Raw genomic sequence first — 14288 nt, forward strand, 5'->3', positions numbered from 1 at the left:
CTGATGGATTTGTTCCTTTGTGCGAAACTGTTTGGTGATGCTCTATAATTCCTCATATGAGAAGGAAAATAATGATGCTGATTACACTAGATTTATCCTTGATTTGCTCTAACAATTAGGAATTATTAAAAAGACACTGGTGCAGCCTTTGACTACCAAAATTAACCTTTTCCCCTGTTCAAATTGTCAGATGATGGCCACACATATGGAGACCCGCATACATATGGGATGTTTCCTCAGTCGATGTCATCCTTTAATCAAGTAAATCATGCTGAAGTTTCCAATGGCTTTGGCATGCAAAGCCATCCAAACGTGGAAAATAGATCTCTTGGTTGTGATGAGAGAGTTGTATATGAAGAAGTTCTACAGGTATATAATGTTACAAGTCATTGTAGAGATCGTATATGCTTAATTGCATGGTGACTTTGACCGAAATCTAATTACTACACTAGTGGGGACGGGGCCTTTAGCCCCGGCCCGTAAGGGGCTTTAGTCCCGGGACTAAAGGTGCTCCACGTGGGCGCCTCGTAGCGCCCCAGGGGCAGGCCCTTTAGTCCCGGTTCGTTACACGGACCGGGACTAAAGAGTTTCAGATTTTGCTTATTTTTGGGTTTTTTTTGAATGAAATTATTTTTGGGTTTTAGGGTTTTAGGGTTTAGGTGTTCGGGAGATTAACGTGATGCCTCGTTTGGTGTTCGGGAATTAGTTTTCATATAATTTAAATAGAAATAATTATGCATATATATATAAGATTAACTTATCTTACAAGCGAGCATATATATACAATTATATGGAGATCTGAATTATCGGGACTAGAGCCCGTCTATTCGATTACATGGACGAACATCAGTAATGGCCCCTAGCTACACTAAATCGTCCTTTGTCATCTATAGCTTCCGTCCTCAGAAATCCCGCAAGCTCCTCTGCAACAGCAATCGCGCGTTGCTCTGGTAGGACCTTCGTCCTCATGGCCGTGTGCTATATAAGAAGAGGAGATGAATATGAATATCAATCATGATAACAAAGAATGACGGGTAAAAATAGAGGTGCCAATGTTCATTGCTTACGTCAAATCTGTGATCCTTGTGCTCAGAGGTAAACGTGTGAATGGTCTCGCAAACATAGTATCCGCATAGATGCGTTCCCCGTGGCTGCTGGTCGCACTTTACGAGAATAGAATATATATAATCAAAATAATAATCTAGCATCATAAATGTATTGAAAATAGAAGTATATCATACTACTACTTACCTGAGCCGCTCTAAAGGTCAGCTTCTCAGGAAAGTTACCGGGAGTCACGCACTTGAACCGCTTCCAAACCCTGCCCGACAAGGATAATGATTTGCTAAGTTTTTCATTAATTGATATATCAGAAAATCATCGAAAGAGACCGATAGAGCGCAAGAATGTTTGAAATTACCCTTGAAGCATGTCCTGCAGGCTTTGGAACTGTTCCAAGGGTCTCGATAATGGGTCGAAGGCATCAACTCTTCCCTTATCAATTTGAATGTCCAACAGAATCCAATGGAAACTGCACATGTATATATATATGTGTGTGTGTGTCAGTAACTTATCAATTACACTTATAAGTGAATGGACACAACAGAGTAAAGACTCTCATCTGAAGTTGTATGGAAACAATATGTGGTCACAGAAATTTTGATCTATTAGAAACCTTAGAACGTTTTCCTCCGTCTCCTTGGGTTTATCAGTTAGCGTCGCTATATGTATTTTATCTCGGTCAATAAACCCAATATTTAGGATGTTCTTACTTTTACAATCCAAAATCTTCATTCTGCATAATAGAGTACAAGTTATATATAGACAATGAATTAAAATAACTAAACAAGTTATATGTAGACAACGAATTGAAAAACTTACAGACAATAGCAACTCATAAGCGATTTGTCGAGGGCGTCGCCATTGTACATCTGGAAGAGTTCATCAAAGTCGATATGGATTTCTTCGGGGCGGCCGTAGTACTCCCGTTCTCCCATTCTTTGATTCACTTAAGTACCATGTATGCAAGTAACGCATATTTGTTGGGAGATCATCTTTGCTGACCAAATGCTCTCCCATGACAAACTGTGGCTTAGGGGCTACCACAGCCTTGGGTAACCTGTCGTCTTGGGAAGCCAGAACATCTTCAACCGAGACACCCCATTGAGCCGCCCACTCCTTTGCTATTTCAAAAGCTTGCCCCTGCACCGGAGGGGGAACATTCTCGGTTAACACCTTGAGGGGTGAGATCGACTGTTTGGCCTGTTGTCCAAGCTGAGGAACGTCTTATTTTTTCTTGCTTGTAGTTGAACTTGATTTGCTCCCACTTGCACTTGCACGTGACCTGCTCTTTTTCACTTCCTTCTGCAATGTGCGTGTATAGTCATCAGGCTTATGGTGTAAGTCATACTGTGATGGAAGGGTCGTGAAGTATTTTGCCCATGCTATTTGCTTCTCGGTGTATTCCGGGCGGGGCTCGGGTTCCTTCTTTTTCATCTGCGCATCATGATGTTCCTTTGCTATCCTGGCGTTTTCCTCGGGGGTACGATCATAAGGTCTGATAGGAAGATTAGCATGAGGTACCTTTGGGAGGGGCGACCGTTTGCGCTTTGGGGGGCTCCGTCGCTTAGGAATCGTCGGCGGAGCGTTCTTGGTGGCACGCTTCCGCTTAGTATCCTGTGCGGGCGGCGGCGGAGACGGACGACCCAAGTTCGGCGGCGGTGATCGAGATGGACTCGTGTTGTGCTGGCCGACGTCATCCTCCTCGCTGACACGGTGACGTACCACCTCCGCGGTGTCAGGAAGCCTCGGCACCCTCACTGGCCCACGCGACCGCCAGCAAACAATGATCGGGTCAACGACGGGCTGGCTCCTCACCAACCTACGCCCCCGGAAGGTAGCACCTCCCAATACCAGCCGGGCGGAGCTCAGTCCCGGACAGGGCCCCTCTGATCAAGCAGGTGTCCTCCGCCGAGTCGACGACGAGGATGCGGGATAGGCATCGTAAAATGAACTAAAAAAATAAACTAGTTCTATTAATTTTCTTGCTAAAAATAAACTATTAACACTTAAGCATATACAATAGCAAAATTAAACTATTAACACTTAAGCATATACAATAGCAAAATTAAGCAATAATCTAAGAAACACTATTAACATTTAAGCATATACACTATACAATATTTCTTCTTCTTGTAACCCTAAACTATTTTTTCCTCTTCTTCTATTTCTCCTCTTCTTCTACTTCTTCTTCTACTTCTACTTCTCCTCTTCTTCTACTACTTCTCCTCTTCTCTTCTTCTACTTCTCCTCTCCTCCTCTTCTATTTTTTTCTCTTCTTCTACTTCTCCTCTTCTTCTATTTTTCCTCTTCTTCTCCTCTCCTCCTCTTCTTATTCTCCTTTTTCTTCTTTTCTTCTCCTCCTCTTCTTATTTTCCTTTTTCCTAATTCTAAATATTACTAACCCTAATAATCTAGCACAAACCTAATAACAATAGGAATTAAATGACAAAAAAATCTTTTTCTTCTTTTCTTTCCTTTTTCTTCCTTTCTTCTCCTTTTTCTTCCTTTCTTCTCCTTTTTCTTCTTTTCTTCTCTCCTTCCCTTTTTCTTCCTTTCTTCTCCTTTTTCTTCTTTTCTTCTCCTTTTTCTTCTTTTCTTCTCCTTTTTCTTCTTTTCTTCTACTGGTCGGAGTGTTGGGGAGGAGGGGGCGGGGGGCTTACCGGCCGGAGGTGTCGACGGCGCGCGGCGAGGAGGACGGCGGCGGCGAGGAGGACGACGGCGACGGCGAGCAGGACGACGGGCGACGGCGAGCAGGACGGCGGGCAGCCTGACGGCGTCGTTGAGTTGGTCGTTGTGCCGCGCCGGGCAGGAGAATGAGAGGAAGAAGAAGATAAATGGACGATTTGGGTTGGAATTTTTCGAAGTCCCGCTTATATAGGTGGAACTTTAGTCCCGGTGCGTGGCTCGAACCGGGACTAAAGACCCCCTTTAGTCCCGGGTGGAGCCACGACCCGGGACTAAAGGCCCTTTTTCGGGCAGACCAGAAGTCGGGAAGCACGGGCCTTTAGTCCCGGTTGGAGCCACGCACCGGGACTAAAGCCCCTCCTCGGCAGGCGGCAGGCGAGGGGCTTTAGTCCCGGGTCGTGGCTCCACCCGGGACTAAAGCCCCTCCTCGGCTGCACGATAAGTTTAGTCCCACCTCGCCCAGCGAGGGGGACTAACACTTGTTTATAAGCCCCGTCGGAGCTTCTCCATCGAGCTCCTCTCTAAAAGTGTTTGAAATTAAATAAATAATTCAAAACTATTTTCTATTTTCAAAAGTAATTATTTTGACTATCCAAACTATTAACTATTTTGTTATTTTCAATTAAAAACTATGTTTATTAAAATTCTTTTTGCATATTTGAGAATTTGACAAAACTGTGATAATGAAAAGTGTTTGAAATTGAATAAATAATTCAAAACTATTTTCTATTTTCAAAAGTAATTATTTTGACTATCCAAACTATTAACTATTTTGTTATTTTCAATTAAAAACTATGTTTATTAAAATTCTTTTTGCATATTCGAGAATTTGACAAAACTATGATAATGAAAAGTGTTTGAAATTGAATAAATAATGCAAAACTATTTTCTATTTTCAAAAGTAATTATTTTGACTATCCAAACTACTAACTATTTTGCTATTTTCAATTAAAAACAATGTTTATTAAAATTCGTTTTGCATATTTGAGAATTTGACAAAACTATGATAATGAAAAGTGTTTGAAATTGAATAAATAATGCAAAACTATTTTCAATTTTCAAAAGTAATTATTTTGACAATCCAAAGTATTAACTTATTTTTTTTGAGCTAGTTGACCCTGAAATTGAAAAGCACTACAAATGAACTCTGAAAATGTTGAAAGTTGGCATGTTATCATCATTTCACCCACATAACATGTGTTAAAAAGTTGAGAGGGCTACGACAAAAACTGGATGCACTTCGTGTACAAAACGGACAATCTCTCTCGAAGTATCAGCGTTTCGAACGAGAACTCATCTCTTATAAAGGGATTTCATTTTTTTGAACTTATTTGAACTCCATACTTTTTGTGTGTTCAAAATGCACCATTCAAAGGCACATCACAAAATTTCAACAATTTCTGACTTCATTTGGTATTCTTCGTGCATTTACTTTTTTTTTGAGCTAGTTGACCCTGAAATTGAAAAGCACTACAAATGAACTCTGAAAATGTTGAAAGTTGGCATGCTATCATAATTTCACCCACATAGCATGTGTTAAAAAGTTGAGAGGGCTACGACAAAAACTGGATGCACTTCGTGTACAAAACGGACAATCTCTCTCGAAGTATGAGCGTTTCGAACGAGAACTCATCTCTTACAAAGGGATTTCATTTTTTTGAACTTATTTGAAATCCATACTTTTTGTGTGTTCAAAATGCACCATTCAAAGGCACATCACAAAATTTCAACAATTTCTGACTTCATTTGGTATTCTTCGTGCATTTACTTTTTTTTTTGAGCTAGTTGACCCTGAAATTGAAAAGCACTACAAATGAACTCTGAAAATGTTGAAAGTTGGCATGCTATCATCATTTCACCCACATAGCATGTGCGAGAAAGTTGAGAGGGTTATGTTAAAAACTGGATGCACTTCGTGTACAAAATGGACAATCTCTTTGGAAGTAGAAGCGACCCCCACAATAAGAGATGACATTCTTCTTCTCTCATATATGGTGTACACGACATCGAGCATGGTCGTGCCATGTGCGAGCACCTCTTCAAAGCGAGTTGGCATGATGGAAGAAGAGAAGGGAAGAAGAGAGGAGAAGAACAGAGAGCGAGAGCGAGAGAGAAGAAGAAACAGAGAAATGGCGACTCTGCTTGGGTTCGTGCTTTTCATCGCCCGAAACAACGCGGGATGCAAACCGTTTGGGCCTTTAGTCCCGGGTTGAGCCACCAACCGGGACTAAAGAGGTATACCAACGGTTGCCACCACTACGGCAGACCACGTGTTAGGCCTTTAGTCCCGGGTTGAGCCACCAACCGGGATTAAAGGGGGATACGAACGGTTGCCACCACCACTGCCCACCGCGTAGCCCTTAATCCCGGTCTGGGACACGGACCGGGACTAAAGGCTCCTTACGGGCCGGGACTAAAGCCTTGAGGGAGGCATTGAGAATTGGGGCGACGTGGCCGGGCCTTTAGTCCCGGCCCAGAGGCAGGCCGGGACTAAAGGGTCCCCGCCAAAGGCCCGTTTTCCACTAGTGCTATGGATGGTAAACAACACTTTTATGCAGCATATCAGTCAAGATACAAAGGAAGATCTGCCTCAAGGTGCATCGGGTCGGCGATGGGTCTCTGTTAAGCATGAACTGGGCTATCTATAAGTGATAGAAAATGCATGGTTGCTTGTGCTCTCTCTTTACACTAAGCAATGGACAAATATGCCAGCTTACTTTTCCATTTGTAATTGCCTTTTTTCCTGGTGGCTAATCTATAGCTGCCCTGTAGTAATCACTTACTCTTTTTACACCAGCATGATTTAATCAATGGAGTCCCGTTGCTAAAGGATGTGAGAGGTAGTGCTGTCGTTGGAAGTTTACTCTTTGAATCACAAGGAGTACATACTTCACTGAATTCTATAGCTCCATTTGTTGACACGCCGGTTGATCAATTTTGAGTTAAATCAAAGTTGTTACTTTTGTATCAGTGTTGAACTATCTTTCTGATGTCCTCTTAGTGTGCATATGAATTCTTGCTAACTATGGGTGCAAACATCGCTTTTGTATTACCAATTCTCACTTTTGTAGCCTGATAAATATTTAGAACAAATCTGAATTCTCGTGGTTCACGCTGAACTTCAATACTTGCATCCCCATCTTGGCATCAACGGCAGTGTTGGCCTAAATCCAAACCCTCTTGTTAACATTTCTGGTGTAATTGGGACTAAGGCTCTTGCTTTTGGTCTTGATGTTGCATTTGATACTACCTCTGGGGACTTCACCAAGTACAATGCTAGAGTGAGCCACACTAACCAAGATCTTACTGCTTCGTTGATGTTGTAAGTTGTTTCTACCAGTGTTTTGGTGTACTGCTAGCTTTGGTAGATCTGTAGTTGTTTGATTTCTAATCTTAACATGTCGTTTACATTCTACAATTCCCAATTGCCCTTACCAGTCTTTATTGTTAGCTTCTGAATCCGATTATTTTATTGCCGAAGGAGGGTCAAAGAGCACCTGTTTCTGTCTTTGCATGATCTTCTGCATGACGCATAACTAATTTGGCCTATATAGTATTCATAAATGTAGTACTTATGGTGTTCAATCATCAAATTCAGGAACAAGAAGGGAAACACCCTGGCTGCTTCCCACTACCACCATGTGCAGCTCACCGCTGCTGTGGGAGCAGAGATCGCTCACAACTTCTCGAGCAACGAGAACACCATCACTGTCGGGACGCAGCACGAGCTGGACCCCCTGACCACCCTGAAGGGGCGCTACAACAACTTTGGCATCGTAAGTGCTCTCATCCAACACGCGTGGAGGCCCATGTCTCTCATCACCTTCTCCATCGAGGTTGACACCAAGGCCATTGAGAAGAGCCCCAAGTTCGGGCTGGCCCTGTCACCCAAGCCCTAATGTGGGATTTGCGGGTGCATTAGGATGCTAGCATTTTGGTACCATCGGCTCTTGGTCCAGTGAACAAAGCTTGGACAGACTGAACTTGTAATGCCCAACTTCGGTGATGCGACAAACTTATTTGTCGTTCTTTAGCCTGCTACCTGAGGGGTTTCTACCCAGTTGATATGTGCTACTGGTTGTTGCACGAGCGTATGTGTTTGCTTTGGTCTTTATTGCGATTTCGTGAAATCTGAATGCCACTTGGATGTAATATGTGTTTGTGTTTGCTTTTGGTCTTTTAATCTGCAAAATGCTTCTCAGAGAAATCACAAGACAAACCACTTTTGCCTATGGTTGATTTGATCTAGCCATTTGCTTTCACCCATATATTTGCTAGATGCAACCAACCATCTTGTTCTGGTGCCCTTTGAATTTAGTGCTAATTAGATACTCCTGGTCAATATTAATTGGATTACTAATTTAATTGTAATAGGACTCCTAGCTGACTTTTGCCCTGTAGCCATAAACTGAGATTAGTTGCATGTGTTGTCGGATATGCAGGTGAAGATCGTGTAGACATCAGTTTGGAAAGTTAGTGTAGACAGTTAGTCATGTTGGGGATTGTTCTCCGACGTTAGAATTTTCTGTTAGGACTTGCATTTCCTTGCAGCAATGACGTTTGCTGTACAGCACACTGCTCTTGAGGACCCGTCAACCAAAAAATGTACTTTCTTCGTTTCTAAATACTCCATCTGTCCCAAAATTCTTGACTTAAATTTGTTTAGGGAGGTGAGGCGACGAAGGAGGAAGGGGCAAGTAGCGGCGGCGTTGCAGGTGGGCAGGGAAGATCTCTGGGAGGGAAGGAGGCGACGGTGTGCGAGCTAGAGGTTTACGGCGGGGGCGTGCGATAGGGAGGGAGAAGCCTCGCCCCTCGACCTGGAGTAAAGGGGAAGAAGAAGGACCCAGATTCTTCTTGGATGGCTGGGCCATCTGATCCTGGATGAAGGGCCCAGATTCTTCATGTCAAGACGGCCTGTCTTTTACATTTTGTTTTTTATTTTTTTACTTTTTGGTTTCCTTTTTTGTTTTTTTACTTTAAATAATTTGAGGCTTCACAAAAATTTTGAAAATTTAAAAAAGTGGGAATTTTGAAATAAAATGTTTAATAAATTATAAAATGTTTGTGGACTCAAAAATACTCGCGATTTTGCAGAAAATGTTTGAAATTTTGAAAACAAATATTCGAGAAATCAAACAATGTTCATGATTTTTTTAAGTTCATGAAGTACTTTTTATAATGAAATTGTGCAAATTTTTGTCAATTCTAAAAATGATCATGAATGGAAAAATATTCTAAAAGTTCAAAAAAACAATCGTTTGTGACTTATAAAATAGTTTTTCATTCATAAAATATTTATTGATTTAAAAAATTATCACGCATTTTTTTATCCCGTTGCAACGCACGGGCCCTTTTGCTAGTAAAAATAAAATAATCACCTTACCTAACGAGAAAACGATTCTACCGTGTCAGCTGGGTCGAAAAACGAATAGAAAACAAGCTTTTACCATGTATTGGGCCGGCCCATGCGGAATCCTACTCTGACTGTGAGCGAGCGGTCCCTCGTGCTCGCTTCAATACATAGGGCGACCCCTCACGACCGCCGCCGCCACCCCTCCCCTCCCCTCCCCCCCGGGCGCTCAGAGCCACGATGATCCGTGCGGCACCAGCGGCGGCGGCGGTCATGAGTGAAGGCTCCGAAGGGGAGGAGGTCTTCATCGACGACGATGACATCATCAATGAGATACCCCTGGACGAGGAAGGTCAATACAAGCAGCATGTCATACACAGAAACAGCTTCTAGTCTCTCCTTAGTTCTGCTTGCTCCGTGCTTAATTTTTCCTTGCTCAGATCTCCCCGACCAAGACGATGACGACGAGCAGGACCAAGACATGATCGGTACGTGCCTTTTTTTTCTTACCACGTAGTACCCCCGAACCGTAAAAAGTGTCGGAGAAAACAACTAATTCGCGTACAATTCAGACCTACAGTATCTTTCATCTGTTTTAGTATAGCTGTACGTACTGGCATTGCTTACATGGTTAAGTATTATGCTTGTGTCCCTTCTTACTTGAGAGCGACGATGATTTTAACGGAATAAGATAGATACTGTCTTTTACTAGTGATGACTGAATATTGCCTTCTAAACTGAATATATTTTCTTGTAAATGAGATCAGGCTTCTAGCTAGGGTACCTTATTTATTTATTTTATGTAAACCTTGGCACCATGTTATTCTTTATCTGGTTCTTCATTTTACATGCACTACACTTTAGACAATCTGAACTTCCTTACCCCCTGACAGCATAATGTGCTAGTAATTCAAGTGCCCTCTAATTTATGTTGTTTCAGATGAGGTTGAGGATCATTCAGCATATGCGTTTCATGGGCATACAGGCAAGATCTCGTTGAACCAACTAGTATAGCTTACAGTGTCTTATGACTATGATTTATTGTTCGCACTTGTACGTTTGATACACCATGCATGCAATTTGTCGTCTGCTCTTGTATCATCCGCTTCCAGAGTACCTTTGCATTGAAAATCACATATATTATTATTAATAGCTGCTCTTGATATTTTGGGTACAGATGAGGTATTTGCTGCTGCGTGCAGTCCTGTAGATGCATCACTTGTTGTTTCTGGAGGTAAAGATGACAGAGGGTTTCTTTGGAGGATTGGATCTGCAGAGGATGTTCAAGAGCTGCCTGGTATGGTTGACTCATTTTCTTAGTCTAATTGGGAAATTCCTTAGTCGATTTGTTGTATGTAAATGTTTCTCGGGACTTTCCCTATGCTTATCACTTTTACTATTAGTTCTTAAATGTGCTGTTTCTATTTCTGTTAGCTATATATAACTCTAAACGTATTATTGATATATCACATCAAGTCTTCTTCTTTGTTTTTTTAGGAAAATCTTTAAATTTATGTTCCTGTTGCATAGGATTTTGTACCTTAATTTACCGATGCATCCCTAGAATTGTCTACGAAGCTTATATAATATATGTTGCCGATACAGGACATAACGATACTGTCAGCACTGTGGCTTTCAGTTCAGATGGGAAATTGGTGGCTTGTGGAAGTATGGATGGACAGATAAATGTATGGAATACAGCTACACGAACACTTCAGGGAACCCTTGAGGGCTCTGAATCAGGCTTTGAGGTGAGATGATGCTGATCACTTTAATCTGTCTAGCTGAACATACCACCTAACTGTTTCAATTGCAAAATCCGTGTTTCCTGCTGTTAAACTGTATATATAGGTACTCGCTGATTAATTATATGCCTGGTTTTGTAGTGGCTTAAATGGCATCTGCAAAGTCACGTTATAATTGCTGGATCAGAGGACTTCAACATATGGATGTGGGATGCGGACCTCAATGCCTCTGTGAATACATTTGCTGGCCACGGTAACACAGTGACATGTGGTGATTTTACACCTGATGGTACTGAGTAATTTTCTCTAATGCTATTTAATTTGATACTGTATATGTTAACGTTATGAAGCTGCCTCTTAGTATGGTATAGAATAAATCACCCCAGTCTGGACTTTATTGGGTCCTGTTTTTTTGGAACGTCACGCGTGAAAATTTTCACCTTATATGGCAATCTGATTTTAGCTATCAATACAGCTTCTTCATATTTGTTCAGATTTCAGAGGAACTTATGGATCATGGTGTATTTAAGATTTCTGCTACTAACTTGTGTTCTAAGTTAATCTCAGTGAAACTAGAAGTTGATGATAAATGTAAATAAGAATGACTTCTATGATGGTTTAACATCTTAGATCCATTTTCACCAGCTTACTTGATGTTCAGATCCCCGATGTAGCATACCCTTTTTTAGCTAATTCACATGTTTCCTTTTGAAGGTAAGCTTATTTGTAGTGGATCAGATGATGCAACACTAAGGATATGGGACCTTGAAAGTGCACACTGCAGACATGTTATTCGAGGTAAATTATTGCCTATGTTGCAATTACCATATATTCATATGGTTGAATATCTGTGTTCTCTGTTAACCTGAATGTTATTATGTGACCGTTTTACCGCCATCCAGGTCATGGTTATCATACTCAAGGACTGACATGTTTAGCTATTACATGGGACTCCCAATCAATTGTTAGTGGCTCTCAGGATAGTTCTGTGCACATTGTGAGCATAAAATCAGGCCAGGTGGGTGTATGTCGTGATTTTGCACTATTTTTTTTTAACAAAAATGTTCATGAGTCACCCCCATACATGCTGAATGAGCTTTGAATCCTTCTCATCCAAGTTGTCTTACAATGGAAAGTATTTGATGCAGTTTATGGCTCTACTTTTGCATTGTAGATCATGTAAAATAAATAAATTATTGATCACCTGATTTTGCTTGTAGTGATTTCTGCAGAGTTTCTGTTTTTGAGATACTGTAGGATTTGTTTTCTTAGGATAGTCGCATGCTCAGTTGGTAGTTTTCAAACTTTTAGAAGCATGTGCCATTGTTTTGCATCTACAGTAACTCTGAGGGTGACGTCTGATTCGTGTGTAACAGGTTTTGTTGGCTGTTTTTGCAGGTTGTCGGTTCATTAGTTGGCCACACTAATTCCATCGAGTGCATTGGCATCTCACCGAGGTACTCTTTCGTGATACGTCCTTGGAATAATGTTCGAGTCTGTATGCATGCATGATAGATCTGTTGCGAGTAAATTGTCAAAAACCACCACAATTATCGTCCGTTAATGCGAGTAAATTAGCTTCACCCCTGTTCTCTGCAGGTACAACTGGGTGGCTACAGGGAGCATCGATCAGACTCTCATCATCTGGGACCTCACACGCCAAGCAATTCGATCCGTTTGCGAGCATGATGTGGGTGTAGAAATCAGCTGACCTTTACGGCTGTCTTGCAAGTGTATTTTGTACTGTATGTCGCTGTGAGCTAACTTGTTGCTGTTGGTGGTGTCTGACAAAGCAGGACGGCGTGACTTGCCTGGCGTGGATAGGTTCGTCGAGGTATGTAGCGTCAGGATGCATCGACGGCACGGTGCGCGTCTGGGACAGCCTCTCCGGGGAGCTGGCTCGCATACTCAGCGGCCACCGTGACGCCGTGCAGTCGCTGGCCGTCTCCGCTGACTGCAACTCCATCGTCTCGGTCTCCTCGGATAAGTCTGCCCGCGTCTTTGACATATCCATGTTCAAGTAGAAATATCGAGATATTGGTTTCATTGGCTTGCATGCATGGTCAGGAAATCTACTTGTGGCCATCATGGGGATCTCGTAACGTGGCACTGATCTTTGAGATGTACTCCCATCATTCCTAAATATAAGTGTTTTTAGAGATTCGACTACAAATTACTTCCTCCATCCCAAAATAAGTGTCTTAGGGTGTGTTTGGTTTCAGGATGAGGTGGAATCGGACGGGTTGGTTTCATCCCTAGCAGCCGTTCTCGTGTTTAGTTGGGTTAGGAATCAGAATTGGGTCATCCGCATACAGGGAATATTCCCTCCACATGCTTCACCAAGTGATTCCGCCGATTTGGAGGAACCGACTCGTTATTCGTCCATTAAAGCAAGGAAAAAAGAAATAACCAAGCAATTCTCACCGCGCTCACCCCCGCACCCGAACAAAAGTTTTCGTGGTTATTTTTTGGTGGTTATTTTTTTCATTTTCGTGATTATTTTTTCATTTTTGTGATTAATTTTCATAAATATTTGGTATGTACTCATGATCATATATTTTTATTTGCATGTGTTGAAAATAGAATGAAAATGTTGCTGAAAATTTAAATTATAGGCTTATCAAATGCAAAGAACTCTATTTGTTCAGAGATATAATCTCACCATTTACAGATTCTTCTCATTTTATCTCTCCAACTAAACACCGGGACGGAACCAACCCATGACATTTTTTATCATCAACTGAACACAAGGATGGAACCAAACCATGACTTTGGAATGGGACCATGGCATTCCATGACTTTTGGTTCTCAAACCAAACACACCCTTAAGCTTAGTATAAATTTATACTAGAGTTAGTACAAAGTTAAGACAGTTAATTTGGGACAGAGGGAGTACATACGGAATAAAATAAATAAATCTACGCTTTAAAGCATGTCCACATACATCTATATATAGTCCATAATAAAGCATGTATATATACATCTATGAGTTAAATGCATGGGCGGTCCTCAAAGTTTACGAGATGTGTCAAGTTGGTCCCAAATCTATGAAAATGCACGTCTGGGTCCTAAATGTTACGTAAGTGATTCATTCCAGGTCCTTTTCTCGTCTGGGTCATGTATATTTGCATCTGAACCCTTATAAGACTGTCTTTCTATTCCCCAGTCCCTAGGTTTGCTCTCCCTCAGCTCTCTTCTCCAGCCGCCATGTCTCTCGCCGGAAGCTCGTCGGGTGGCAAGAGATTGAAGGCTTCCTCGTCGGTTGCACCGCTCCCAGTAGCTTTAAGACCCAGACGGCATGCACCTCTCGGGTCACCGCTGCCATTAGTTTCGTGTCCGTGTTGTCAAGTGCGTCGCACGGTTCGGTGCATTTCCAGATCAGAAGCTAATCCAGGACGTGTGTTCTACAAGTGCCCTAATCATGGCGTAAGTTTCTCACTGCAAAA

The 14288-nt window shown here is 41.9% G+C and overlaps 1 protein-coding gene across 2 annotated transcripts; it reads left to right on the forward strand.

Annotated features, from left to right (window-relative positions):
* The first annotated feature begins 9303 nt into the window (after positions 1 to 9303).
* LOC123439354 (angio-associated migratory cell protein-like) lies at positions 9304 to 13015 on the forward strand. 2 transcript variants are annotated; one of them, XM_045116079.1, is made up of 11 exons: positions 9304 to 9449; positions 9538 to 9585; positions 10038 to 10082; positions 10275 to 10394; positions 10703 to 10848; positions 10984 to 11131; positions 11557 to 11640; positions 11745 to 11860; positions 12241 to 12299; positions 12442 to 12532; positions 12639 to 13015. In XM_045116079.1, exons 1-11 carry the CDS (start codon positions 9338 to 9340, stop codon positions 12864 to 12866), a joined length of 1197 nt encoding a protein of 398 aa, XP_044972014.1. In that variant the 5' UTR covers positions 9304 to 9337; the 3' UTR covers positions 12867 to 13015. The 2 variants fall into 2 exon arrangements, with proteins under 2 accessions (XP_044972014.1, XP_044972015.1); XM_045116080.1 differs by having other exon boundaries at positions 10984 to 11095.
* The last annotated feature ends 1273 nt before the right edge of the window (positions 13016 to 14288 follow it).

The sequence above is a fragment of the Hordeum vulgare genome, chromosome 3H (genome assembly GCF_904849725.1).
Source record: "Hordeum vulgare subsp. vulgare chromosome 3H, MorexV3_pseudomolecules_assembly, whole genome shotgun sequence".
NCBI classification, from domain to species: Eukaryota; Viridiplantae; Streptophyta; class Magnoliopsida; order Poales; family Poaceae; genus Hordeum; species Hordeum vulgare.

Bases quoted from the DNA above. Each gene is read 5' to 3' on its own strand.
- LOC123439354 (XM_045116079.1), top strand. From the start codon at position 9,338: ATGATCCGTGCGGCACCAGCGGCGGCGGCGGTCATGAGTGAAGGCTCC. The intron at 9,586-10,037 runs GTACGTGCCTTT...ATGTTGTTTCAG, and splicing joins GCAGGACCAAGACATGATCG to ATGAGGTTGAGGATCATTCA. The intron at 11,641-11,744 runs GTAAATTATTGC...ACCGCCATCCAG, and splicing joins CTGCAGACATGTTATTCGAG to GTCATGGTTATCATACTCAA.